Here is a 26,149-nt window from a genome sequence, read left to right on the forward strand (position 1 = left end):
CCCTCTGTAACTAGATCCTTGACTTTCTAACCAACAGACTGCAATCAGTGAGGATAGGCAGCAATACCTCCGGCACAATTATTCTCAACACTGGTGCCCCACAAGGCTGCATCCTCAGCCCTCTACTCTACTCCCTATACACACATGACTGTGTGGCCAGATTCTGCTCTAAATCCATCTACAAGTTTGCAGATGATACCACCGTTGTAGGCCGTATCTCAAACAGCAATGAGTTGGAGTACAGGAAGGAGATTGAGAGCTTAGTGGAATGGTGTCATGACAACAACCTTGCCCTAATGTCAACAAAACAAAAGAGCTGGTCATTGACTTCAGGAAAGGGGGTGGTGTACATGCACCTGTCTACATCAATGGTGCTGAGGTCGAGAGGGTTGAGAGCTTCAAGTTCCTGGGCGTGAACATCACCAACAGCCTGTCCTGGTCAAATCACGTAGATGCCACGGCCAAGAAAGCTCAGCAGCGCCTCTACTTCCTCAGGAGGCTAAAGAAATTTGGTTTGTCCCCTTTGACTCTCATCAACTTTTACCGATGCACCATAGAAAGCATCCTATCTGGATGTATCACGGCTTGGTACGGCAACTGCTCTGCCCAGGACCACAAGAAACTGCAGAGAGTTGTGGACATAGCCCAGCGCATCATGGACACCAGCCTCCCCTCCTTGGACTCTGTCTTTACCTCTCATTGTCTTGGTGAAGCAGCCAGCATAGTCGAAGACCCCATCCACCAGGGACATTCTCTTTTCTCTCCTCTTCCATTGGGTAGAAGATACAGGTGCCTGAGGGCACATACCACCAGACTTAAGGACAGCTTCTACCCCACTGTGATAAGACTATTGAACAGTTCCTTTATACAATGAGATGGACTACAACCTCATGATCTACCTTGTTGTGACCTTGCACCTTATTGCACTGCACTTTCTCTGTAGCTGTGACACTTTACTCTGTACTGTTACTGTTCTTACCTGTACTACCTCAATGCACTTTGTACTAACTCAATGTAACTGCACTGTCTAATGAATTGACCTGTACGATTGGTTTGTAAGACAAGCTTTTCACTGTACCTTAGTACAAGTGACAACAATAAACCAATACCAATTGGAATACTATAAATGACTGCACCATCATAGACAGGACAGGAAAACAATGCCAGATTTCCTGCTGAAAATTATGCCTGGCAAATGAGTGGAATGGATTAGTGATGCTTATAAAGGCTAGGGAGGGAAAAGTAGGAAAAATGAAGTGTGATGCCCAAAGTAATACAGTAAGTCTAATAATTTGTGCCCTGGAAGCAATTTCAATATTTGGGGGAAATTGCGTATTTTTATAATCTATAGTTAATAATCTGCAAATAATTTTGGCAATTTCATTACACACAATACTTTCAGGAAAAAAATGAGCCTTTTCCAGTTTTTAAGTTTTGCTCACTTTCTGCTCAGACTTAAGGATGGTCCAACAGCCTGATACCGGAGGGCATACAGAACAGGAGAGGAATTGAAGAAAAAGATGAAATGTCAAAGAAAAAAAAGATTTAAATATCTGGTCTGTTAGTGTAGGTGTATGCATAGCCATAATGAGCCAAATATCCTACTTTGTGTTGTACTGTTTTATATTTTCTCCCAATCACTACTGAACAGTTGCTTTGGGTGTCACTTTACAGCCCCCTTTACTTCAGAGGAAGGCAAAAATGGCAAATAGAATTTCATTCCATCCAGATCAGACAACCACCTTTATCCCATGGCAGGTTAACCCTAGCCTAAATTAAAATATTATCAAAAACTTAGGGAGCTCTTTCAAACAGGGAATTTATTTTAAACATTTGTAGAAATAAAGCACTTCCGCTTTCAATTTCAATGTATTACACAGAATAAACATCACTATACTTTGAATACTGTTCAGAGTATTAATTTAAGCATTTGAAACAAAGACCTACAACCCTTTTCTGGAATGGACAAATGCACGTTGAAGCTGTTCACTGTGGGACCTCCTGTGCACAAAGTAACTGCATATTTTTTTCACAATATGAAAGGGATGACATCTCAAGAAACCCCTTAGTGGAAAAGTGCTTTGGAGTCATGAAAGATGATATGCAATTTTTCTCTCTTTTGACAAATTGGATTGAAAGAGCTCCACAGGATATCAGTGTTACAGGGAATACATAATTCCTTACTTTTGGGGGCAAGGTGATATTGTGTTCCTTTAAACTACAAGATTAAATTGTTAAGTAAACAGTTAGCGTTTGTTAAGAAGCTTCACTAATTTGAGTAGATTCGTCATTATTTGAATCTCCACTCTAAACCACACATTTTAAAATGTTTTCTTCCTTATTAACAGAATGACATTACCATATATGAGCAATTTGGCCTAATTTACTGGTGTGCAAGTAAAGATCCACTCTGTATCCAGTTCACTAAGCTGTTTTCCTGAGTTTTTGGCTGGTACTTTCCTGTCATGAGGCAGCTGAAATAATTCAGGACCATCTACAAGAGGTCTGAGAGCAGGGCAGCAAAACTTATTATGCACTAAGGAAAACTGGATAACTACTTATTGATTTGCATGTTTAACTATATGATGTGGGCACCAGAAGCCATTGTTTGATTTTAGTACACAATCAGTGAATATTGATAGCCTCAGAGTTACTCTTTGCAAAATATGACCATTATATTTGAAAATACCTGATAATGTTGGTTGTTGCAAACCAGATGATACACCATAAAATTTTGCTGTTATAAAAACATTATTTTGCTTTCTAACATGGAAGCACTAGATCATACAGTAGCATGAAAAAGTTTGGGCACCCCTGGTCAAAATTTCTGTTACTGTGAATAGCTAAGCGAGTAAAAGATGACCTGATTTCCAAAAGGCATAAAGTTAAAGATGACACATTTCTTTAATACTTTAAGCAAGATTACTTTTTTTATTTTTGTTTTTTTACAAGCTTCAAAATAACAAAAAAGGAAAGGAGCCCGAAGCAAAAGGTTGGGCACCCTGCATGGTCAGTACTTAGTAACAACCGCTTTGGCAACTATCACAGCTTGTAAACGCTTTCTGTAGCCAAACTTTCCTGCGTCCTCACCACAAAACTCAGCGTCAGAAGTTTGCAAAGGAACATCTAAACAAGCCTGATGCATTTTGGAAACAAGTCCTGTGGACTGATGAAGTTAAAGCAGAACTTTTTGGCCACAATGAGCAAAGATATGTGGAGAAAAAAGGGTGCAGAATTTCATGAAAAGAACACCTCTCCAACTGTTAAGCACGGGGGTGGATCGATCATGCTTTGGGCTTGTGTTGCAGCCAGTGGCACAGGGAACATTTCACTGGTAGAGGGAAGAATGAATTCAATTAAATACCAGCAGATTCTGGAAGCAAACATCACACCGTCTGTAAAAAAGCTGAGGATGAAAAGATGATCGCTTCTACAACAGGATAACTATCCTAAACACAAAACTCCACAATGGACTACCTCAAGAGGCACAAGCTGAAGGTTTTGCCATGGCCCTCACAGTCCCCTGACCTAAACATCATTGAAAATCTGTGGATAGACCTCAAAAGAGCAGTGCATGCAAGATGGCCCAAGAATCTCACAGAACTAGAAGCCTTTTGCAAGGAAGAATGGGCAAAAATCCCCCCCAACAAGAATTGAAAGACTCTTAGCTGGCTACAGAAAGCGTTTACAAGCCATGATACTCGCCAAAGGGGGTGTTACTAAGTACTGACCATGCAGGGTACCCAACCTTTTGCTTCGAGCCCATTTCCTTTTTTGTTATTTTGAAACTTGTAAAAGATGGAAATAAAAAAAGTAATCTTGCTTAAAATATTAAAGAAATGTGTCATCTTTAACTTTATGCCTTTTGGAAATCAGGTCATCTTTTACTTGCTTAGCTATTCACAGTAACAGAAATTTTGACCATGGGTGCCCAAACTTTTGCATGCCACTGTATAATCAATAGATAAATACTACACAGTCCATTTTGTTAGTCATAATAACACCCCTATAGTTGCAAGATACAATAATTAAAGTTGGTAATTAATCGTATCATTCTACCAAAAATGCTTAAAATGTAACACAAGAAAATATATAAATGAATATATCAAAAAGAGGTAGAAATATTATCTTGGGAAATTCAAATATTTCATTTTTCTTTAAAAAAAACTAGTGGCAGGAAGTGGCTATCTCTGGAAGTTAAGAAGTGATAACTGTAGATCAGTCACAAATAAATTTACAAAGATACATTTATACCACGATCAGGCATTTTTCTCGTTCATGGAAACTACTCTGAAAATAATCAGCAGCATGGTGAAAATCTGTTCTGTAGATGATGAGACAACTCCAGCAATTCAATTATCAATTCTTATAGCTTAAAAGGAGATAGATTTTTTTTCTTTAATGTGATTTGCTTTTCTCATTCCATTTTCTGAAAGGCAGGTGAAAGCAGCCTACCAGTACTTCAACAAATCTTATGCTGATGGAAGTGCAATTTATCTACAGCCTTTGGCAGATAAAACTATTTTATGATTACCACAGGTGATTGAGCTGTAAAGCAAGATTAACACACTCATTCACACATAACACATTCACACATAACGGGTTTACCTTCACACATGTGAATGTAAACCCGAAGGGTTTCTACAAGTGTATGAAGAGTAAAAGGATAGTAACGGACAAAATTGGTCCCCTAGAAGATCAGAGTGGCCGTCTATGTGTGGAGCCTCAGGAGATGGGGGAGATCTTAAACAGTTTTTTTTGCTTCAGTATTTACTCAGGAAATTGGCATAGTGGATAATGGAAGGAAGGGAAATGGGCAATAGTGTCATTGCAACATATAGAGATTAAAGAGGAGGAGGTGCTTGCTGCTTTGCAGCGAATAAAGGTAGATAAATCCCCCGGGCCTGATAAGATATTTCCTCGGACATTGAGAGAGACTAGTGTAGAAATTGCAGGGGCCCTGGCAGATATATTTAAAATGTCCTTAGCCACGGGTGCGATGCCGGAGGACTGGAGGGTAGCTCATGTAGTTCCATTGTTTAGAAAAGGATCTAAAAGTAAACCAGGTAATTACAGGCCAGTGAGCCTGACATCAGTAGTGGGTAAATTATTCGACGGTGTTCTGAGAGATCGGATATACAAGTATTTGGATAGCCAAGGGCTGATTAAAGATAGTCAGCATGGCTTTGTGCTTGGTAGATTGTGTTTAACGAATCTTGTAGAGTTTTTCGAGGAGGTTACCAAGAAAGTAGATGAAGGAAAGGTTGTGGATGTTGTCTACATGGACTTTAGTAAGGCCTTTGACAAGGTCCCACATGGGAGGTTAGTTCAGAAGGTTCAGACACTAGGTATCCACGGAAAGGTTGTAAACTGGATTCAAAATTGGCTGTGTGGGAGAAGACAGACAGTGGTAGTGGATGATTGTTTCTCAGATTGGAGGCCTGTGACTAGTGGTGTGCCTCAGGGATCTGTGCTGGGACCATTGTTGTTTGTTGTCTACATCAATGATCTAGATGATAATGTGGTAAATTGGATCAGTAAGTTTGCTGATGATACTAAGATTGGAGGCATAGTCGACAGCGAGGAAGGCTGTCAAAGCTTGCAGAGAGATCTGAACCAACTGGAAGAATGGGCCAGAAAACGGCAGATGGAATTTAATGCAGACAAGTGTGAGGTGTTGTATTTTGGAAGGACAAATCAAGGTAGGACATACACAGTAAATGGTAGGGCACTGAGGAGTGTGGATGAACAAAGGGATCTGGGAGTTCAGATACATAATTCCCTGAAAGTGGCGTCGCAGGTACACAGGGTTATAAAGAAGGCTTTTGGCATCCTGGCATTCTTAAATCAAAGTATTGAGTATAGGAGTTGGGATGTTATGGTGAGGTTGTATAAGACATTGGTGAGGCCAAATTTGGAGAATTGTGTGCAGTTCTGGTCACCTAACTATAGGAAGGATATTTGTAAGATTGAAAGAGTGCAGAGGAGATTTACTAGAATGTTGCCAGGTCTTCAGGACTTGAGTTACAGGGAAAGATTGAACAGGTTAGGACTTTATTCCTTGGAGTGCAGAAGAATGAGGGGAGATTTGATAGAGGTTTACAAAATTATGAGGGGTATAGACAGATTAAGTGCGAGTAGGCTCTTTCCACCTAGATTAGGAGAGATAAGTACGAGAGGACATGGCTTTAGGGTGAAAGGGGAAAAGGTTAGGGGGAACTTCTTCAAAGAGTGGTGGGAGTATGGAATGGGCTGCCATCTGATGTAGTAAATGCAGGCTCACTCTTGAGTTTTAAGAATAAATTGGATAGATACATGGATGGGAGAGGTCTGGAGGGTTATGGACTGGGTGCAGCTAAATGGGACTAGCGGAATACCATTTTTGCACAGACTAGAAGGGCTGAATGACCTGTTTTCTGTGCTGTAGTGTTCTATGGTTCTATAACCTGTAGATAGAACAAGAGGTAAATGAAAGCAGATTTTAAAAAATGGAAAGTAAAAAAGTTAAGCAGAAATAAACAGAGAGAACCTGCTCAAACTCAAAAACTGGATTTTGGAATATTAGTAAAATATTAGCATTTAAATTATTTATAAACATAGATTTTACCACTGATGGTGAAATAGTAATAACTCTACCAGTAACACAATTTACATGTTCTGCTTTATTATGTTTTTCAAAATTCCAGTAACTGTCTTATTTAATAAAATGTCAAGGTGCTGCATCAACTTACTGTTCCAAACTGCTTCACATTCTGTGCACATTTCTTGCATATTGTGTTGGTTTTGCTGCATAAAATAAGAAACCCATAATTCAGAAATATTTACTATTTCAGAGATCATAGAACTAAATAAAAACATCATAACCACTGTACCTTTCTTGTTGGAATTCAGTTCTGCAATATGTGCACTTGACGACTGGATGTGCTATGCGACACTCCTATTTAGAAGAAAAACAAAATAGCTTAATATAGCCTGATGTACAGTATTGGAAACTTTATTACCAAAGCAGCTCATTGTTCGAGAGATACTATAAAATGAAATACGTCTGAAAATTTCAATGTTAAAAGTAAAACATTAAATGTAACTGCTCTTCAACTTGGATGCGAACTCGTCAACTGTATAATTCCCCAACTGATGAAAGGAAAAAGCATTTATAACAGGTTCAATACTTAGCTTGTCATGTATACCTCGCAGCTAAAGAGTTTAAAAAGAATTATGTATGAAGCATCAGATCACTTCAAGAATAGGATACAATGGGATATAACTTCTATTTCTGACAATTCAAAGGTATTTTTTTATACTATAGAAGTATGGATTATTTAGAAATTAGCAGATAAAATCTTAAAGATATCTAGCAAATTAATTGAAAACAAAGTTTGAATTACTCAATTTTAAATTAAGTAACTGAATTACAAACAGACTACTCTCAACATATGCAAGTTTGAAATGCACAGCAAGTATATACAGTAAAACTCCGCTTATCCAGCACACTCAACAGGACTTCGGTGGCACCCGATTGACTGATTTTTGCAGACAACTGGATGTTACTCCAACTAATACTCTCACATTCATTGAATTCACTTTTTTAAAAAAGACATTTTTAGAGCAGTGCAATAAATTTTCCAGTGAAATCAATAGGATTGGTGGTGGGGGGTGGGGGAGAAACTGGGGCCTGGTGAGCCAGATGCCAAAGCGTTGGTACTTCTGAACAAATCAGATTGCACATTGTCCAAGTTATACCTACTACAATCAAACATGTCACAAAAATTGCCTGGAACTAAAGAAGTTATCAAAGAATACGCTCTCCATTAGAGGCCATTGAATTAGCAGCTAAAATATTATCTGTCAGCGGTCAAGTGATAAAAAGTTGTTTTTTTTAAATGATAAAAAAAACAATGTTTGAGGAAGAGCTGTAAAATGGGTGCAGAGTAACAAGCCTTTGAAGATGGCTGAGTTTGCTGATTAAGAAAGTGTTTGGAGTACCTGGCTTTGTTTAAGAGGCAATGAATACAAAATGGTCTACTAAACTTTTATAAATCATAACAGCACTGCATTTGGTTCCAGGCACCACATTTTAGGAGGGGTATCAAGAAATTAGAGAGGGTACTGAGTTTCATTATAGTCATGTATGGGATGAAAGAGTACAAACAATTAGAGATTGAAGAAGCAGAGAGAGTTTTCTTTAGAACAGAGAAAATTACAAGGACACATAATAGAGACAATCAAAACCATGAGGGAGCTTGATAGGAAAAAACTGCTATCTCTAGATAGGAAACTGGCACCTGAGAGTATATAGATTTAAAACAACAGACAAAGGAACGAAAAGGCAAAAATATTTTCCCTGCTGAAAGTTATCCCAAAGAAAACTACCTAAATGGATGTTGAAACCAATTTCATAGGAACTTTTCAAAACAAAACTGGGAATGTACTTTAAAAGGACTAGTCTGATGGTTTGTGGGAAACACCTGGGGAATGGGACCTAAAAGTAGTCTTGTCACTTTCTGATTCCAAGATGTGAATGCTATGATTGACCCATTATTTTTATTTAAATAGACAGCTCTTTCAAAAACAGCAGAGATGACAAAATGAATGGCCCCCTTCGATGCTGTAAATTTCTGATTCAAATAGTTTTTTGTATTTTACAAATATGCCTTGGTTTGTGAACATACAATAGGAGTTCTGAGCTAAAGGTTTTGTATTGTTTAATTATCGAATTCTCTCTCAGAAACAAAAGTTCTTCCACTGCACATTCCATAGAAATCTTCTAATTTGATCAACATTTGTGAAAGACAACAAAGCAATTTAAATTAAAGAAAAGTAATGGGTCAATCATAGCATTCACATCTTGGAATCAGAAAGTGACAAGACCACTTTTAGGACCTGATCACGCAAACTAGGAAAACACTTCAATTTTGTACCAAGGGAGTGCTGTAATTTTGGAAAGAAAACGTATTACCTATTTTTACAATCTTATTAGTAGCTGATATAACTGTTCCTCCAATTGTGCCCTCAGCTTCCATAATTCCTCCATAACTTAATATCTACAAACAAAACATTTTTGGCATACGTTGTCAGCTCTGATATTACATAATTAATTGAACTCGTCTCTTAAAATGGATTCAATGTAAATTTCTAAATCCCCATTCCATTTGTTGATTCATAGTGTTTAACCAGATATTTGATTAAAACGTTAAATTCATCAAATTCATTTTTATAGCATTGGTATATAATTGATTATTTTGATTTCATAAATGCAGATAACAGCCTCTTCCTCAGACTGTACACATATGTGTTTCCAAATTGGAATGAATTAAAAGTAATGGTAACAACCGCTCCCTCACTAACAACTAATGAACAACTCGAGACTCATTGACTTAGGAGCATCATTTCAGATTCCACATTTGAATGCACTTCTCTGCTGGGCACACTCCAGTTTATTAGTTAGTGTTCTACAATTTTCATTTTTCCTCATGATTTTCAATGCAAAAGCTTTGTGCAGTTACACCTTTCAATCAAATATGTTTACTGCATTTAGAGACTAATTGCATGTTTGTGAATAAGAAAGTGCAATTTTACTTCAAAAAAGGAAGTTATAAATAATTTATGCAACTAGGAAATGTGTTAAATTAAATGTCAGATACTTTTACAACACAGAAGATGGCTTTAAACTGCTTAATACCTCAATTCTTTTTGGTTACATTTGTGATGTAAATCTGATCATCAGGAGTATGAACACAAACCTACAGATTTAGAATACATAGAATGACTTGATTATTCAATAAATCATTGGAATAAATTTCTATGAAATAGTGGTATTTGAAATTCTTAATGAAGATAAAGCAGTTTTGAAAACTGTATTTTGTAAATTAGTAGTTCTCCAGGATTGTTCTTCAAATCAATTTGTAAACATAGACACTCTACAAATCTACTGCCTAAATTATAATACAGTATTTCGTAATATTAAAATTTTGCATTGAATGACCGTTTTAATAATGCATTTTAGGTGGCACAGATGTGCTCGCTTCCCACCACAATCTGTGCTACCTACAATGTTTGATGATATCCAGATGATATCACTTTCTCTGCTAGTCATGCCCCAGCTCATTGATTAGAGTGCTTTGCATTTCTCCCATCTGTTTTCTCTCACGATTCCCCCATCTGGAAACTGGTTGGAGCCCACAGGATCCACAGCAAGTTGACAAATTGGATCCAATATTGGCTTGGTACTAGGAGGTGGAGGGTTGCTTTTCTAATTTGTAGCCCGTGACCACAGGGATCAGTGCTGGGATCCTTCTTGTTTGTTATATACATTAATACTTTGGATATGATTAGTAATTTTGTAGATGACATGAAAGTTGATGATATTGATTGCAAGGAGGATAGTCTTAGACTACAGGTTGATAGTCATTGGTTGGTAAAAAGGCCACAGCAATGGCAGATGGATTTTAATCCTGATAAAAAGGCAAAGTGATGCATTTTGGGAGGACTAACAAGGATAGGCCATAAACAAAAAATGGTGGCACCCTAAAGAATATTGAGGTACAGATGCATCTTGTCTACAAGTCCAAGCAGCACAGGCAGATAAAATGGTTAAGAAGGCATACTGGATACTAACTCTTATTAGATTAACCTGGGCAGAGAATATAACAGCAGCAAGTTTATGGTGTAACTTTATAAAACATTGTTTAAGCCACAGCATGCAGTTCTGGACAATATAGGAAGGATGTGACTGCATTGAGATTCACCAGGATATTGCCAGTTATGAGGAAAGAATGGATAGGCTGGGTTTGTTTTCCCTTGAGCAGAAGTGGCCCAAGGGGGATTTGCTTTGTAGGACATAGATAGTGGAAAACTTTCCCCCATAGCAGTGGTGTCCAAAACTAGAGAGCGTAACCTTAGGATAATGGTAAGAGGTTTAGAAAGGGTCTGAGGAAGAATCTTTTCACCTAGTAGCAGAGGAAGCAGATACTCCTAAGTAATATTGAGATGAGCCCTTGAATAACCAAGGCATTAAAGGCTATAGACAAATGCTGGTAAATGGGTTTAGTGTAGATTGGAACTTGATGGTGGGCATGGACATAGTGTTTCTGTACTGTATTACTTTCACAATTCTGCCTATTTATTTGCAACTACCTTTAAAAGTGTAATAAGCTGTTTAACGTAAGCCAGGCAAATGTAAATGTTACAAGATTTAGTGCAAGTGCACCATTATGAATAGCTTGAAGCTCCTTGATGCCACCAAGTCTATGTAACAAGCATCTGAAACAGAAGAGAAACAGCACAGATTCATTCAATCAACTGATCTTAAATTGGCAGTAACAGATAAGGTAAAATTAATTCTTTATTGCCCTGGATTAGTGTGGGAAAGATTGCTGTTCCGAGAAGATCACTACTCTACAAATTCTCTAGAAAGCAGATGTGTCTGCTAGCTCGGGGACCTACGAACATAAAGCATGAACTGCTTATTGCCATAATACACAGGATAAGGATGGAGCACAATTACAAGTATTCCCTGTGTACTATGTAATCTACTGTGATACATTACAAATCTTCACAAGTTTAATACTTCCAGTCCTAATCTTGGGCCCAGAATTAGTTTTCAGGAGACATCCATTACAAGGGTCTTTTATGAACAAATAAATACACTTTCTGCCTTTGAATGTTGTTCTGTGAAGATAATTTGAAACAGTATATAACTTCTTGAAACTTGTACAGTTCAGAACAAGCACAGAACTTGGAAGATTATAGAAATAATCAATCAGCAGGTCAAGCAGCAACTGTGTTAAGTGAAAAAGAGTTAATGCTTCAGGGTGGACAGCCTTCATCAGAGCTGAGAAAGAAGAAAGCAAGTTAGTTTTAAGTTGCAGGAAGGGTGGGGTACAGATGGATAGAATGAAGGGAATATCTTTGTCTGCATTAATCAATCAGCCAATTAGCTTCATCAACAGCTTATCACCACAGCAATCCTGACCCTTCCCCGAATTAAATATTCGCTTTGCTTTCTTTTCTGCCATTTCTGATGAGGGGGTGGCCTGAAATGTTAACTGTTTCTCTTTCCACAGATGCTGCCTGGCATAATAAGTGTTTCCAGCCTTTTCGGTTTTTATTTCAGATTTTCAGCATCTGTTTTATTTTGCTTTGTGACTTCATATGGGAATTGGAAGCATATCTGCAGAGTGAAAAACTTGCTAAAATTTTTGAAAAAGCAGCTAATTGGGACTTTTTCCAGAAGAGTTTGCACAGGTATAATGGCCCAAATGGCCTTTTTCTGCTACAAAATTCTATGAAAGCTACCATTTTGTGTAGGTTTAAAAACAGTCTAGGTAATACAAAAATAATAATAATAATCATGATCTAGATATTCAGAGATGAAATACTAAATTATATTTTCCTCATAGCTACTTCCCAGAGTTTTCAGCTTTAGTCACATACATCATTCACTGATCAAAGTGAAGAAATGAATGGTAGATAAGCATTCTGCAAGTCTTCAAGTTACTTTAAAAGTCAGTGTTTACCTGCCTTTGCTCAGATAATGTTGTACAAGCTTAGCTGGCTTTGGAACATTTTCCACAGAACAAGTAGTAGTAAACAGGCAAGTTAATATATGTGTTCATATGAACATATAAAACAGAAATAACAGTAGGCGATTCGGCTCCTCCTGACTGCTCTACCATTCAAAATATAATCATGTCTTTCCTTACTACCTCATAGTTCCAGTGACCTGGGTTCAATCCTGACCTCTGATGCTGTCTATGTATAATTTGCAAAGGCCCTCATGGTAGTAGTGGAGGGGTGCTATTCTGACTGGAGGTCTGTAACCAGTGGTATTCCGCAAGGATCAGTGCAAGGCCCTCTGGTGTGTGTGTGTGTGTGTGTATCTATATATTTATATATATAAAAATATTTGGATGAAAATATAGGTGGGCTGATTAGTAAATTTACAGACGACACAAAAATTGATGGAGTTGTGGATAATGAGGTTGGTTCAGCAGAATATAGATTAGTTGGAAATAAGGGCAAAGAAATGGCTGATGGAGTTTCATCTGGGCAAGTGTGAGGTGTTGCACATTGTGAGGTCAAATGTAAGAGAAAAGTATACAGTAAATGGCTTTGCCCTTAGGAGACACAAGAGAGTGCAGATACTGGAATCTGGAGCAATAAACAATCTGCTGGAGAAACTCAGAGGGTTGAGCAGCAGCCATGGGTGAAAGGAACTGTTAACATTTTGGGTCGAAACCCTGCATCAGGACCGCATCACGGGAAATCCTGCATCACTAATATACAAAGAGATCTTGGGGTGCACCCATAGCTTCCTAAAAGAGGCAATACATGTAGATAGGATGATAAAGAAGACATATGGCATGAGTCAAGGTGTTGAGTATAACAGTTTGGAAATTGTGTTGTATCTGTGTAAAACTTTAGTTAGGTCACATTTGGAGTACTGTGTGCAGTTCTGGTCACCACACCACAGGAAGGACGTGGAGAGGGTGCAGAAGAGTTCACTGGGATGTTGCCTGAAATGGAGAGCATTAGCTATAAGAAGAGGTTGGACAAACTTGGATTGTTTTCTGTGGAGCATCAGAGGCTGAGGGGTGACCTGATACAAGTTTATAAAATAGTGACAGGCAGATAGTCAAAGGTGATAGGTAGATAGTCAAAGAGTATCTTTCCCACGTCAAACATTAGAGGGCATAGATTTAAGATGAGAAGGGGAAAGTTTAAAGGAGATTTACGAGGCAAGTTTTTTTTTAAAATACAGAGTGGTATGTGCCTGGAATGTGCTGCCAGGGGAAGTGGTGGAAGCAGGTACCATAGTAACGTTTAAGAGGCATTTTGACAGACACATGAACAGGCAGGGAATGGGGGCATATAGACCATGAGTAGGCAGATGTGCAGTTTAAACTGGCATCATGGTCAGCACAGTGATTATATGCCAAAGGGCCTGGTCCTGTGCAGTACTGTTTTATCTATGCACGTTCTCCCTGTGACCCCATGGACTTCCGTCTTCTATTTCACTTTCATCCCATAAAAGATGCAGGTTGGTAGTTTAATTAGCCACTGTAAATCGGCTCTTAGTGTAGAATCTGGGAAAAGTTGACGTGTGTGTGAAAAACTGAATGAAGAAAAATTAGTGGCAGGATAGGATTATCCTGTGAGCTGACACATAAAATTCAATGGGCCGAAATAGCCTCCTTCTATGTCGTAAGGAAGATAATGAAAAAAAATATGTATATAGAATCACTTTCCTGCCCTACCCCTATATCCTTTGATCACCCTAACACAATATCTAAAAAAGTGTATGGGGGGGAGCGCGTGGGGAAGACACTGGGTGAACAAGTGAAGGTAGGTTTAAAACTTTAAAAACTCGGACGAATCTCCGCTCCGAACCCGCACCGTGGAATAAAAAAGCAACTGTTGTTACGGCGAGTTTAACCGCGGGCCGCGGGTACTCGGCAGACCGGGTGCCCGGGTAGTGCCGCGCCAGGCGAGCCGCTGACAAGGGAGGAACACGGACTCAGTCGGCGACTCCGAAAGAGAAGGCCCTAATCGGATTTCAGCGCCGATTAGCCTCGGCCCACACCACACGGAAAGCGCAGCAACCTCGGGGAGGGGCTGATGTTTACTACGAACCTTGCACAGCTGCTGGCCCTGAGACAGGTCCTCGAACGGGTACCGCTGGTGGCATTTGGTGCAGGCGTAAAGCGCGGCCATTATTTCAAACACCAATCAATAGCCGCAAACACCCGCCGTCAAATTTCAACCCCTCAGCCGGTTTCTTCACACATACGCGAAAACAAAAAAAAACGAAACACCAACTTTCAGGGACGGATGAAAAAAAATCTTCTCTTTTAAAAAAAATCAAAGGGGCGATCAACCAAATGCAGAATAATATAACGAATCTGACCTCCCGGCGTCACACCGCACGGACCGGCGACATCAGAACCGGACGCTGGCGAACGCAGCATGACCTTCTAGCCAATAGGAAGACTCCATACGGCGAAGTGCCCCAAACGCTCAAACTGCTCCAGCCAGTCAGAAGACGGCTCCCCGCAGGCGCGGCCACCGATGGAAACTGACGGTTGGACGGCTGGCGCCGCGCAACCAAACTCGGGCAGTTTGAAACGCTCCCTCCCGCGCTGATGAGAGTGCGCTCGAAATACAGGTCGGAGTCCCGCGCTTACGAGGAAAACAAAACCACACGTCTGGATTTATATAAATTTAAGTTACCGCCACAGTTGGCTTGCGCGGCAGATTTTCCTGTTTTTTTAAAAAAATTCCTCAATATAAACAAGAATAACATCGGAAAGGAAACGTTCCGATTCACCCCCGGTCGGCCGACGCAAGGCCGGTTTGAGGCGAGGGCGGTCGGCTGTCACTCAGGCGGCTCAGCCTATTGGGTAACAGCCCAGGCGCGCGGTGGCTCCGCCCACCCCCGCCCGAGCGGGGCGGGAACGCGCGTTCGCGGCGCTTTGAAATGCTGCGCGCGTGCACGCGCGCCTCGCTCGCTCGGCTTTTCCGGTACGCGGGCGGGTGGGCTGCCTTCTGCTGGTGGCGGCGGCCCTCGGGTGAAGTCGCCAGTTGAAGCACCTGGCCATGGCAGCTGTTGACAGGAGCCAGCAGGTGAGGTTCTCCTTCAGTGTAGGCGATGCGATGGCGGGGGCTCGGGGCTGCAGCCTGGTTCCGGTTCCAGACGACAGGGATGCTCGTTGGGGCGGGCGGGTATGCCCGCCCGAAACGTCGACGTACACCTTTACCTTCCACAGATGCCGCTTGACCCGCTGATGCGTTCAAGATGTTCTTCCAGATTCCATCATCTGCAGTCTGTTTTGTCTTTTCTCAATTATGAGCTCCTGTTTCCTATGTAAAGAGAAGGAACAGGTGGGAACTCATTACAGTGGTAGAATTGTGCTGCTGCTAATAGAATACCCGTCCTATTTTACAGTTGTAAAGTCCTGTTAAGGTCCTGAGAAAATTGAGATATTACATCATTGGTTCAATAGCCAAGATATAAATGAATTCCATAGAGACACAAAAGACAGCAGATGCTGGAATCTGGAGCAATAAACAATCTGCTCGAAAAACTTAGTGGGTGGAGTAGTATTTGTGTGCGGAGAAAAATTGTCAATGTTTTGGGTCCAAACCCTGCATCAGGACTGAGTGGAGAGGTGAGGTGGCCAGCAGAGAGAGGAGGAGAGTGGCAAGAAAGGATTCTGAGGTGACTGGTGGACTGAGTAGGGGTGTAAGATCACAGGCAGGTAGTGCCGGGTAGGGGAGGTGAGTGGGGGTGGAATTGGAAGACGATCAGGTGAATGATAGATGGAGGCAGACAAAGAGAGGAAAAAGGAAAAAAACAACAGGTGGAGCAAGGTGGAGGGAAGTGTGAAAATAGGAGAAGGCTGCTGAAGGGAGATGAGCAGGAACATAAAGTACTACCAGTGCTGGATTCAGATAAGTAAAGGAGGAGAGAATGGGAACCATTAGGGAAGAGGTGAACGACAGTTGGAACCAGGTCTGTGGGGGGGGGGGGGGAGAGGGGAAGGAATGTGTGTAAAGTGGGTGGATGGAGCCAGGAGGGGGAAGGGGGCTGGGGTGGGGAGGGGAAAAAATTGGGAGGATCAGAAGGAGAGGCAGGAAAAGGGGGGAGGGTACCTAAAATTTGAAGACTCAATATTCGTGTCACTGGGTTGTAGAGTACCCAGGTAAAGTATAAGATGTTGCCCCTTCAGTTTGTGTTGGGCTTCATCCTGGTAGTAGAGAAGGCCAAGGATGGACATGTCAGTGTGGGAATGGGAAATGGAGTTGAAATGGTCTGCAACTGAGAGCTTTGGATGGCCATTGTGGACTGAGCATAGGTGCTCTGTGAAACGGTCACTGAGTCTGCACTTGGTCTCGCCGATGTAGAGGAGGCCACAGTGGGGGCACCGAATGTAGTAAATGAGGTTGGCAGAGATGCATGTGAACCTTTGCCTCACCTAGAAGGACTGTTTAGGTTCCTGGATAGTGGTGAGGGAGGAGCTGTAAGGACAAGTGTTATATCTGCTGTCCGGGCAGGGGAAAGTGCAATGGGTAAGGGAGGGATGAACAGACCAGGGATTCATGAAGGGAGGGGTCCCTGTGGAAGGCAGAAAGGGGTGGGGAGAAGAAGGTGTGGTTGGTGGTGGGGTAACATTGCAGCTGGTGGAAATGACGAAAGATGATGTGCTGAATGTGGAGGCTCATAGGGTGAGAGTAAGGGTTCTGTCTGGGAGGAGGCGGGTGAGAGCAGAAGTATGAAAAATAGAGGAGATGTGAGATCGGGCTCCATTGACCACAGCAGAAGGGAAGCCACGCTTCCTGAAAAAGGAGGACATTTCAGAGGTCCTGGAACAGAAAGCCTCATCTTGAGAGCAGATGTGCCGGAGTTGGAGAAACTGGAAGAAAGGAATGAAATCCTTACGAGAGACAGGGTGGGAAGAGGTGTTGTCTAAGTAGCTGTGGGAGTCGGTGGCTTTATAGTAAATATCAGTGGATAGTTTGTCTCTTAGATGGAGACAGTAAGATCTAGAAAAAGGAGAGAAGTGTCAGAAATGGTCCACGTGAATTTGAGAGCAGGGTGGAAATCTGTGGTGAAGATGATAAAATTGATGAGTTCTGCATGGGTGCAAGAAGCAGCACCAATGTAGTCATGTAACGGATAAAGAGTTGGAGAGTGGTACCAGAGAAGGTTTGGAACAGGGACAGTTCCATGTGGCCAACAAAAAGACAGGCATAGCTGGGGCCCATGTGGGTGCCCATGGCTACACCTTTGATTTGTAGAAAGTGAGAGGAGTCAAAAGAAAAGTTGTTTAAGGTAAGAACAAGTTCAGCCAGGCGGATGAGAGTGTTGGTGGAGGGAAACTGGTTGGATCTTTGTTGTAGAAAGAAGTGGAGAGCTTTTAGACCTTCCTAATAGGAGGTGGAGGTGTATAAAGACTAGACATCCATAGTGAAGATGAGGCATTAGGGACCAGGGAATTGGAAATTGTCCAAATGGTGGAGGGCATGCAAGGTGTCCAGGATGTAGGTGGGAAGGGACTGGACAAGGGGAAACAGGATGGAGTTGAGGTATGAAGAGAGAAATTCAGTGGGGCAAGAGCAGCTAGAAACAATGGGCCTACCAGGGTAATCCTGTTTGTCGATCTTGGTTTACAGATAGAAGCGGGAAGTGTGGGGCTGAGTCACTATCAGGTTAGACCCTGTGGACGGGAGACCTCCTGATGGGTCTCCATTGTCCAGGGGTTGGTAAGAGGAGGTATCCCAGAGCTGTCTGCCAGACTACAATGGCACCACAGCAGCCATCCCGAGCTCCCAGTTGTAGACCATTTGAGCTCCCCTTCCCATTCCCATGTTGACTTGTCCATCCTTAGCATTCTCTGCCAGTATTATGCCCAATGCAAACAGGAGGAGCAACACTTTGTATTCTGCCTGGATAGTCTGCAACCCAGTAGCATGGATATTGAGTTTTCCAATTTTAGGTAAGCCACCCCCCCATTTCCTTTCCCTCTCCTCCCCCCCAACATCTGCTTCCAACTGGTGTTCATCTCTCCCTTCTCCAATCTAATGGTTTCCACTCTTACCTCCTTTACTTACCTGAATCCAGCTTTGGTAGCACTCTGTTCCAGCAGCTGTCTCCCATCTTCACACTCTCCTCCCCCCACCTTGCTCCATCTGTTATTTTTTTATTTTTTCTCTCTCTTTCTCTGTCTGCCTCCATCTATCATTCACCTAGCACAGTCTTCCAACACCACCCCTGCTCACCTCCCCTACCTGGCAATACCTGCCTGTCATCTTACACCCCTCCTCAGTGCACCAATTGCCTTGGAATCCTTTCTTGCTACTCCGCTTCTCCTCTCTACTTGCCAGCTCACCTTTCCTCTCTGCCCTCATGCAGGGTTTTGACACAAAACATCGACAATTTCTTTCCTCCCACAGATGCTGCTTGACCTGCTGAGTTCTTCCAGGTTGTTTGTTACCCCTGAATTCCATCTGGTTCTTGCGCTCCAGGACACAGCTTTGTTTAGAGCAGTCTGTCTAATGCACTGCTTGAAAGTTTGCAGTCTGGAGCTATGGTTGGCCACCTTGATCAGATCTGACAGCAGCAGCACTTGTAATCTCTAAATGCCCAAGCTTCCATTCTGCACTGGGAATATAGAGATTGAAGAAAGGACATAAATTAAGGAGCAGACCTTTCACTCAAATGGAATGAACAGTCCATATGGATGCCAACAAGCTGCAGAAAACGCAGGCAGTCAAAGAGTCTTGAACATAAATGTGGGGTCAACCTAAGTGGGATCAATACATGTATTTAAGTTCCCTCAAGATATCCAGTGGTTTTAGACCAAGTGTTATGCTTGGCAACTTGAAGGCATTAGTCATGAACTTAGTGACACACCAGAATTCAACATAACCAGATCCTTGTGTCATCCAGCTCACTACAAAATCTTTTGCACCCATCGCCCCTATGCTTATTAACCTATATTTGTTCCCAATTATCAACACGTTGACTTTGAATCCATCTATGGCCTTGCATCTCTCTGAAATCTCCTCCAGTTGTAAAACCCTACAAGAATATGAATGCCTCCAATTTTGCCTTTTAATTATGATAATGTCACTATTGAAAACTGTGCTTTCTTTTGTCAATGGATCTAATCTCTGGAATTCCCTTCCCAAACCTAGCTATCTTTTTTTTGTAAATGCTTCTTAAAATCCTCTGCATCCATGCTCTGATCACCTGTCCTAATATTTGCTTATATGGTTCCATGCCAGGTTTGATGACGCTCCTACATAAATACCTTTAGGGCATTTTGCTGTATGAAGGCTTCTTTATAAATGCAACATTTTATTATTTATTGACGTAAGCATTTATATGCATGCCTTAGTCTTTGGTTATATGTATCATATGCATTCATATATCAAGGACTAAATAATGTGAAGTATATTATTCCATAATGTAGGATTAGGTGGAATGTGGAACTGTTCAGCAGCCAAGAGATATAGCTTCTATTTTTTTTTGCTGGAATATAAATTGTATGCATCAGCTATATTTTTGCATTGTGTAATATGATGTGCAGGAATGTATGAAACACTTAAAGCCTTTCTGAGCAATTCACTGTAATTGGGAAATACATATTTTTACAATTGCCTTCTGTGCATGTGCTTTGGAGAAAAATGATACATTAACTGCTATCGTCCCATCTTTTGTTGATAACTAATGTTGAAGGTTACTGATACATACAGGATTCAGAAAGTGCTTCACTGATTCTATTCATTTTAATGTTGCAATATAGATTATCAAACAACTTGGCCTTTGTCACGTTGTAATTCCTTGCATTCAAAGTAGGATTGATGGAATTCTGCAGATCAACTATACTGCACAAGGTGTGGAGCTCTGAAGTACAGTCACCAGATAAATTTATCAAACAAGTAATATTTTAATAACAAACTCTCAAATGTTCAAGACCTTTTTTACAAAGGCAGTTGCCAAGTTGTGTTTATTTCCCAGCATTGTCTTCTAATATGTTATAATTGCATTTTATTCAATCCCTGCAGCCCTATTTGGATGGAAGTTTTCAAATATTACCAATGTCTGACACCTTGTCCATGCCATCATTTGCTGCATATCCAGTGGATAAACCCTTCCTCAACGCTGACTTGAGACAGTCCCCAGATAAGCCCATTGTTGCATATCCAGAGAGTAATAGTAGAGGTGAGTAATCGAGAGTACGAAAAATAAATAATTTGTTTGATTTCACTTGAAACCAGTTGTAACTTATTTACACAAGTTATTATTTGCATGATAATAGATAACAATGTAATATAATTGAGTTGGTCATCATTGTGTTATTAGTGCAGGTAACTTGAGTTGTGCATCTGAACACCTTTTCTGCTCGAACACACAATTTAGGCTGGATAGTAGTATCAAAGTAGTGTTACATTGTTTTTATCAAAAGTGCTATAGTTTCAAATCCAGTATTAAACTCTGTTACAAGAGGATTGTAATAGCCCTGCAGGTCTACTTAGAATAAAGGAACAGTGCAACAAAGTTACAGATGTCCCCATGTTACAGGGTGTTGCATTCCTAGAAAACAGTCTGTATTGTGATTTTCCATAATGCAAAGCGGTCACTGAAGGGTGCAGGTGCTACAGGTGGGATAGAGGTGGAAGAAAGCAAGGAGGGGGAGTTGCACTTTTGACTAAGGACAACGTCACAGCAGTAGTCTGAGAAGAAATTACTGAGGGACCATCCAATGTGGTTACAAGGGTGGAACTGAGAAATCACCTTGTTGGGATTGTACTCTTGGCTCCCAAATAGTCAACGGGGAATTAGAGGAACAACTATGTAGGGAGATTATGGAAAGTTGCAAGAGTGATCGGGTTGTCTTAGGGGATTTTAACTTTCCTAATATAGGCTGGGACTGCCATATTGTGAAGGGCTTGGATGGGGTGGAATTTGTTAAGTGTGTTAAGGAAAGTTTTGTTAGGCAATATATAGAGGGCTTTACAAGGGGGAGGGCAAAGCTTGACCTACTCTTGGGAAATAGGGCAAGGCCAGTGACTGAAGTGAAGTGGAGAGCACTTTGTCCTTTTCCATAACTATTTTAAAACTAATAAAAAACTAATAAAACTATGGTCCCAGACCTAGTCTACAAGTTAAACTTCTAAACTGGAGCAAGGTGAATTTTGATGGTACTTGACAGGAACTTAGTTGATTAGATTAGGTTGTTTGCAGGCAAAGGGATATCGAGCAAGTGGGAGGCCTTTTAAGTGAGATATTGAGAGTTCAAGGTTTGCATGTTCCTGTTAGAGTGAAGGGTGAGGCTGGCAGGAGTAGGGAACCCTGGATGACAAGAGATATTGAGACTCCGGTTAGGAAAGCGGAGGCAGCTTGGGTCAGGTACAGGCAGCTGGGATCGTGAATCCCTGGATGAGTACAGGGAATGCAGGAGTATACTTAAGAAGGAAATATGATGGCAAAAAGGGGCATGAGATAGCTTTGGGAAAGAAGATTAAGGAGAATCCAGATATTTTATAAAGTATATTCTATAATTAAAAAGAGTAAACAGGGACAGAATAGGGTCCCTCAAAGACCAAAGTGGACATCTGTGTGGAGCTGCAGGAGATGGGTGAGGTCCTCGATGAATATTTCTCCTCTAGTTTTGCTGTGGAGAAAGACATGAAGACGAGGGAACTCAGGAAAGTTAATGGGGACACCTTTAAGGATAGTCCATCCTTATCTTTAAGGTAGATAAATCTTTGGGGCCTGGTCAGGTATATCCAAGGATGCTGTGGGAAGCTAAGGAAGAAATTGTGGGAGCCCTGGCTGAGATATAGGCATCATCGTTAGCAACGGTTGAGGTGCTGGAAGACTGGAGGGTGGCTAATGTTGTGCATTTAAGGGCTACAAAGCAAAACCTGGGAACTATAGACCAGGTAAGCCTAACATCTGTGGCAGGTAAATTATTGGAGAGGATTCTGAAGGATAAGATATACACGCATTTGGAAAGACTGGTCGCTTAGGGATAATTAGCACGGCTTTGTGCGTGGGAGATCGTGTCTCATGAATTTGATTGAGTTTTTTTGAAGACGTAACCAAGGAAGTCAATGAGAGCAGAGTGGTAGACATAGTCTATGTGGACTTCAGCAAGACCTTTGATAAGTTTCCACCTGGTAGGCTGCTCTGGAAGGTTGAATTGCATGGAATCCAGGGAGAGCTAGCTAACTGGATACAGAATTGGCTTGGTGGTAAAAAGCAAAGGGTGATGGTGGAAGGTGGTTTTTCAGACTGGAGGCTTGTGACTGGTGTTGTGCTGGTCCATTGTTGCTTGTCATCTATATCAATGATTTAAATGAGAATGTACAAGGCATGGTTAGTAAGTTTGCAGATGACACTAAAATAGGTGGTATAGTGGACAGTGAAGAACGTTATCAAGAATTACAGCAGGATCTTGATTGGCTTGGTAAGTGGGCTGAGGAATGGCAAATGGAGTTTAATTCAGGTAAGTACGAAGTGTTGGATTTTGGGAAGTCCAACGAGGGTGGGACTTGCACTATGAATGATAGGGCCTTGGGGAGTGTTGTAGAACAGAGGGACATGGGAATAATTTCTAACTGGGAAGTAAAGGTCCTAGTTCAATGGCCACTCCTTGGGTTCTAAGGTGATTTGCTTCCACACCATTTCTACGGTTTCTAAGATGCTAATGAGTCTTGTGTGATTCACTCAGTAGATGGGTGGGTAGTTAAGTAAAGATATTTAGCTCTCCACGTACGCACCATAAAACTAATGTATAGGTTCAAAGCATCCAGTGAAATTCGGACTTTAAAATGAACTGATGTTTCGCTTGTGCTTAAATCTTTGTAAGACTCATTTGGAGTACTGATTTCCATTTTAGCAACCAAAACTAAGGATGGAAATTTTGGCTTGGATTACGTACAGTACAGTTTCACTAGAATGATATTGGGGCTTAAAGGGTTATTATCAGGATAGGAGTATTCTTTTCAGCTCAAAGTTGGGGGATAATTTAATTGGGTGTTATTAAAAGAGAGATTGTAGTGGCCAAACTGAAATACTGTTTCATCTTGTGAGTAAATTTTGAGCAGAGGGGCACAATGTTAAAAACTAGAGCCAGGGCCATTCACGAATGACATCTTTTCTCCTGGGCAAATGGAAATCTAGAACTCTGTAGTAACAGGTTGTGAAGCTGGAATGATTGAACCTTTGAAATTGCACAGATAGGTACAGGTATTAGTCAAAAATGAAGTGATAGAAAATGAAATTTGGATATCGATCAGTAATTGTGTAACCAAATGCTAGAACAGGTTCAAAGTTTTAGGAGGCATTTTTTTAATCTTTGAATTTTCTGTTTCTGTGACCTTCCTCTTCACAAGTCATTCACCTTTGTCTGTAGGATCAGCTAATTTAAAAGTAATTTGATTGTGAAGCTGTTTAAGAATATCTCTGACACATGGTGCTTCTTATTCCCTCTATTGTTCTTTGCCTTGCTTGGCCCCTTCCTGCCCTAGAAAACATTGGGGGTAGTTTCATTTTATGATTATAGGGTAAAATAGTCAACACGTCTTTGTAACCCAAGATGTCAGACTATACAACTGGATTGGAAGTTCCTGACCTTGGTCACATATTTCCCTCTGCTTTATACATACAGTATTGTGGGGCTCTTGTACCTGTTGTCTTTTAAGAATGAGCCCTAATGTTTGTATTTGTGCAATTTTTCAGTGAATCTGGTCAAATGAAAGGACCTGAGGACAATGCATGTACTTCTCCTGAATATAGAAGTATGGTTGAACAAAAGCTATTTTTCTTCATTAGCAAGTGTATTTGTAGCCTTTTTTAAAACATTTTAGACAAACTTGAATTCAACTACTAAACAGTAGTAGAATCTATCAAGATTTACCTTCCATATCCTCCTAATCTGACTCTGATTTATTTTAGCGGTACTTTCAGCGTTAAGAAATCTTCAAGAGAAGATTCGCAGGTTAGAGCTTGAACGAACACAGGCAGAGGAAAATCTGAAACGCATCTCTAAGGAGACAGCAGAGTACAAAAAAATGTTAGATAAGAGCCAACAAGGAGCCGGTGACACACCGACAGAAGTAGCACAGCATAATAGAGGTTTGTTGAAGTGGGATTTTGTTTAAAGGTTTGCAAAAAATTGTGCTTAGAATCTAATTTTGTCACTCAATAATCTTTTTGTATGAGAATATTTCCAGTCTCTGCATAAGTTAGTTGAGCTCTTGGGCTGAATTTCATTAAGGTCATAGTCATAGAGCAACACAGCACGGAAACAGGCCCTTCGGCCCACTGAGTTGATGCTGACCATGATGCCCACCCATTTAGTCCCAATTTCCTGCGTTCGGCCTATATCCCTCCAGGACCCTCCCTTCCATGTACCTATCCAAGTGCTTCTTAAATGCTACTGTTGTACCTGCCTCAACCACTTCCTCTGGCAGCTCATTTCACACATTCGCGTTCCTTTGCGTGGAAAAAGTAGCCCCTCGGGTCCCTTTTAAATCGTTCCCCTCTCATCCTAAATCTATGCCCCCTAGTTTTGGACTTCTCTACCCTGGGGAAAAGACTGTTATCATCCACCTTATCTATGCCTCTCATAATTTTAAACACTTCTATAAGGTCGTCCCTCATTCTCCTACATTCTAAGGAATAAAGACCTAGCCTGGCCAATCTCTCCCGATAACTCAGGCCCTCTAGTCCTGGGAACATCCTCGTAAATCTTTTCTGCACTCTTTCCAGTTTAACCATGTCTTTCCTTCAACAGGGTGACCAAAACTATATACGGTACTCCAAGTGCAACCTCACCAACGACTTATACAACTGCAACATAATGTCCCAACAATGCCCTGACTGATGAAGGCCAGTGTGCTAAATGCCTTGTTCACCACCCTGTCTACCTGTGACGCCACTTTCAACGAACCATGCACTTGTACTCCTAGGTCTCTCTGTTCCATTACACTCCCTTGTGCCCTATCATTCATATTATAAGTAGTACTCTGGTTTGACTTTCTAAAATGCATCATCTCACACTTATCTATATTGAAATCCATTTACCACTCCTCAGCCCACTTCCCTAGCTGATCAAGATCCCTCTGTAGTCTACAATAACCTTCTTCACTATCAACAACACCACCTAATTTTGTGCCATCTGCAAACTTGCTGATCAAGCCTTGTGCATTCATATCCAAATCATTTATATAAATAACGAATAACAAGGGTCCCAACACTGACCCCTGCGGCACACCACTAGTCACCGGCCTCCATTCTGAGAAACAACCTTCAACCACCACCCTCTGCTTCCTACCTTTGAGCAAATTTTGAATCCACCTAACTACTTCTCCCTGGATTCCATGGGGCCTAACCTTCCAGACCAGCCTACCATGCAGGACCTTGTCAAAGGCCTTGCTAAAGTCCAAATAGACAACATCCACTACCCTACCCTTTTGGTTACCACTTCAAAGAACTCCAGAGGATTTGTCAAACATGACTTCCCACTACGAAGCCATACCGACTCCTCCTAATCAGACTCTGTCTATTCAAATGCTGAAAGATCCTGTCCCTCAGAATACCCACCAGTAACTTCCGCACCACTAATGTCAGGCTGAC

The 26,149-nt window shown here is 41.2% G+C and overlaps 2 protein-coding genes across 10 annotated transcripts in view; one reads left to right on the top strand and one right to left on the bottom strand.

Annotated features, from left to right (window-relative positions):
- Positions 1 to 15,355, bottom strand: part of fam76b (family with sequence similarity 76 member B) — a 40,293-nt gene extending 24,938 nt beyond the window's left edge. Inside the window, exons 1-4 of one of the 5 annotated variants that reach the window (XM_052026805.1) lie at positions 15,229 to 15,355; positions 14,632 to 14,776; positions 6,873 to 6,937; positions 6,732 to 6,786 (exon numbers count right to left, since the gene is read on the bottom strand). In XM_052026805.1, the coding sequence (XP_051882765.1) occupies positions 6,732 to 6,786; positions 6,873 to 6,937; positions 14,632 to 14,712 (201 nt within the window). In that variant the 5' untranslated portion in view covers positions 14,713 to 14,776; positions 15,229 to 15,355. Of the gene's footprint in view, positions 1 to 6,731; positions 6,787 to 6,872; positions 6,938 to 14,631; positions 15,040 to 15,228 lie in introns of those variants that run through there. The other 4 variants (XM_052026804.1, XM_052026806.1, XM_052026807.1 and 1 more) reach the window with 4 other exon arrangements.
- Positions 15,030 to 26,149, top strand: part of LOC127576300 (centrosomal protein of 57 kDa-like) — a 28,177-nt gene continuing 17,057 nt past the window's right edge. The window contains exons 1-4 of one of the 5 annotated variants that reach the window (XM_052026798.1): positions 15,058 to 15,163; positions 20,307 to 20,442; positions 20,569 to 20,725; positions 24,467 to 24,646. In XM_052026798.1, the coding sequence (XP_051882758.1) occupies positions 20,365 to 20,442; positions 20,569 to 20,725; positions 24,467 to 24,646 (415 nt within the window). In that variant the 5' untranslated portion in view covers positions 15,058 to 15,163; positions 20,307 to 20,364. Of the gene's footprint in view, positions 15,164 to 15,465; positions 15,622 to 20,306; positions 20,443 to 20,568; positions 20,726 to 24,466; positions 24,647 to 26,149 lie in introns of those variants that run through there. The other 4 variants (XM_052026801.1, XM_052026800.1, XM_052026803.1 and 1 more) reach the window with 4 other exon arrangements.

The sequence above is a fragment of the Pristis pectinata genome, chromosome 11, assembly GCF_009764475.1.
Source record: "Pristis pectinata isolate sPriPec2 chromosome 11, sPriPec2.1.pri, whole genome shotgun sequence".
In the NCBI taxonomy this organism is placed as follows: Eukaryota; Metazoa; Chordata; class Chondrichthyes; order Rhinopristiformes; family Pristidae; genus Pristis; species Pristis pectinata.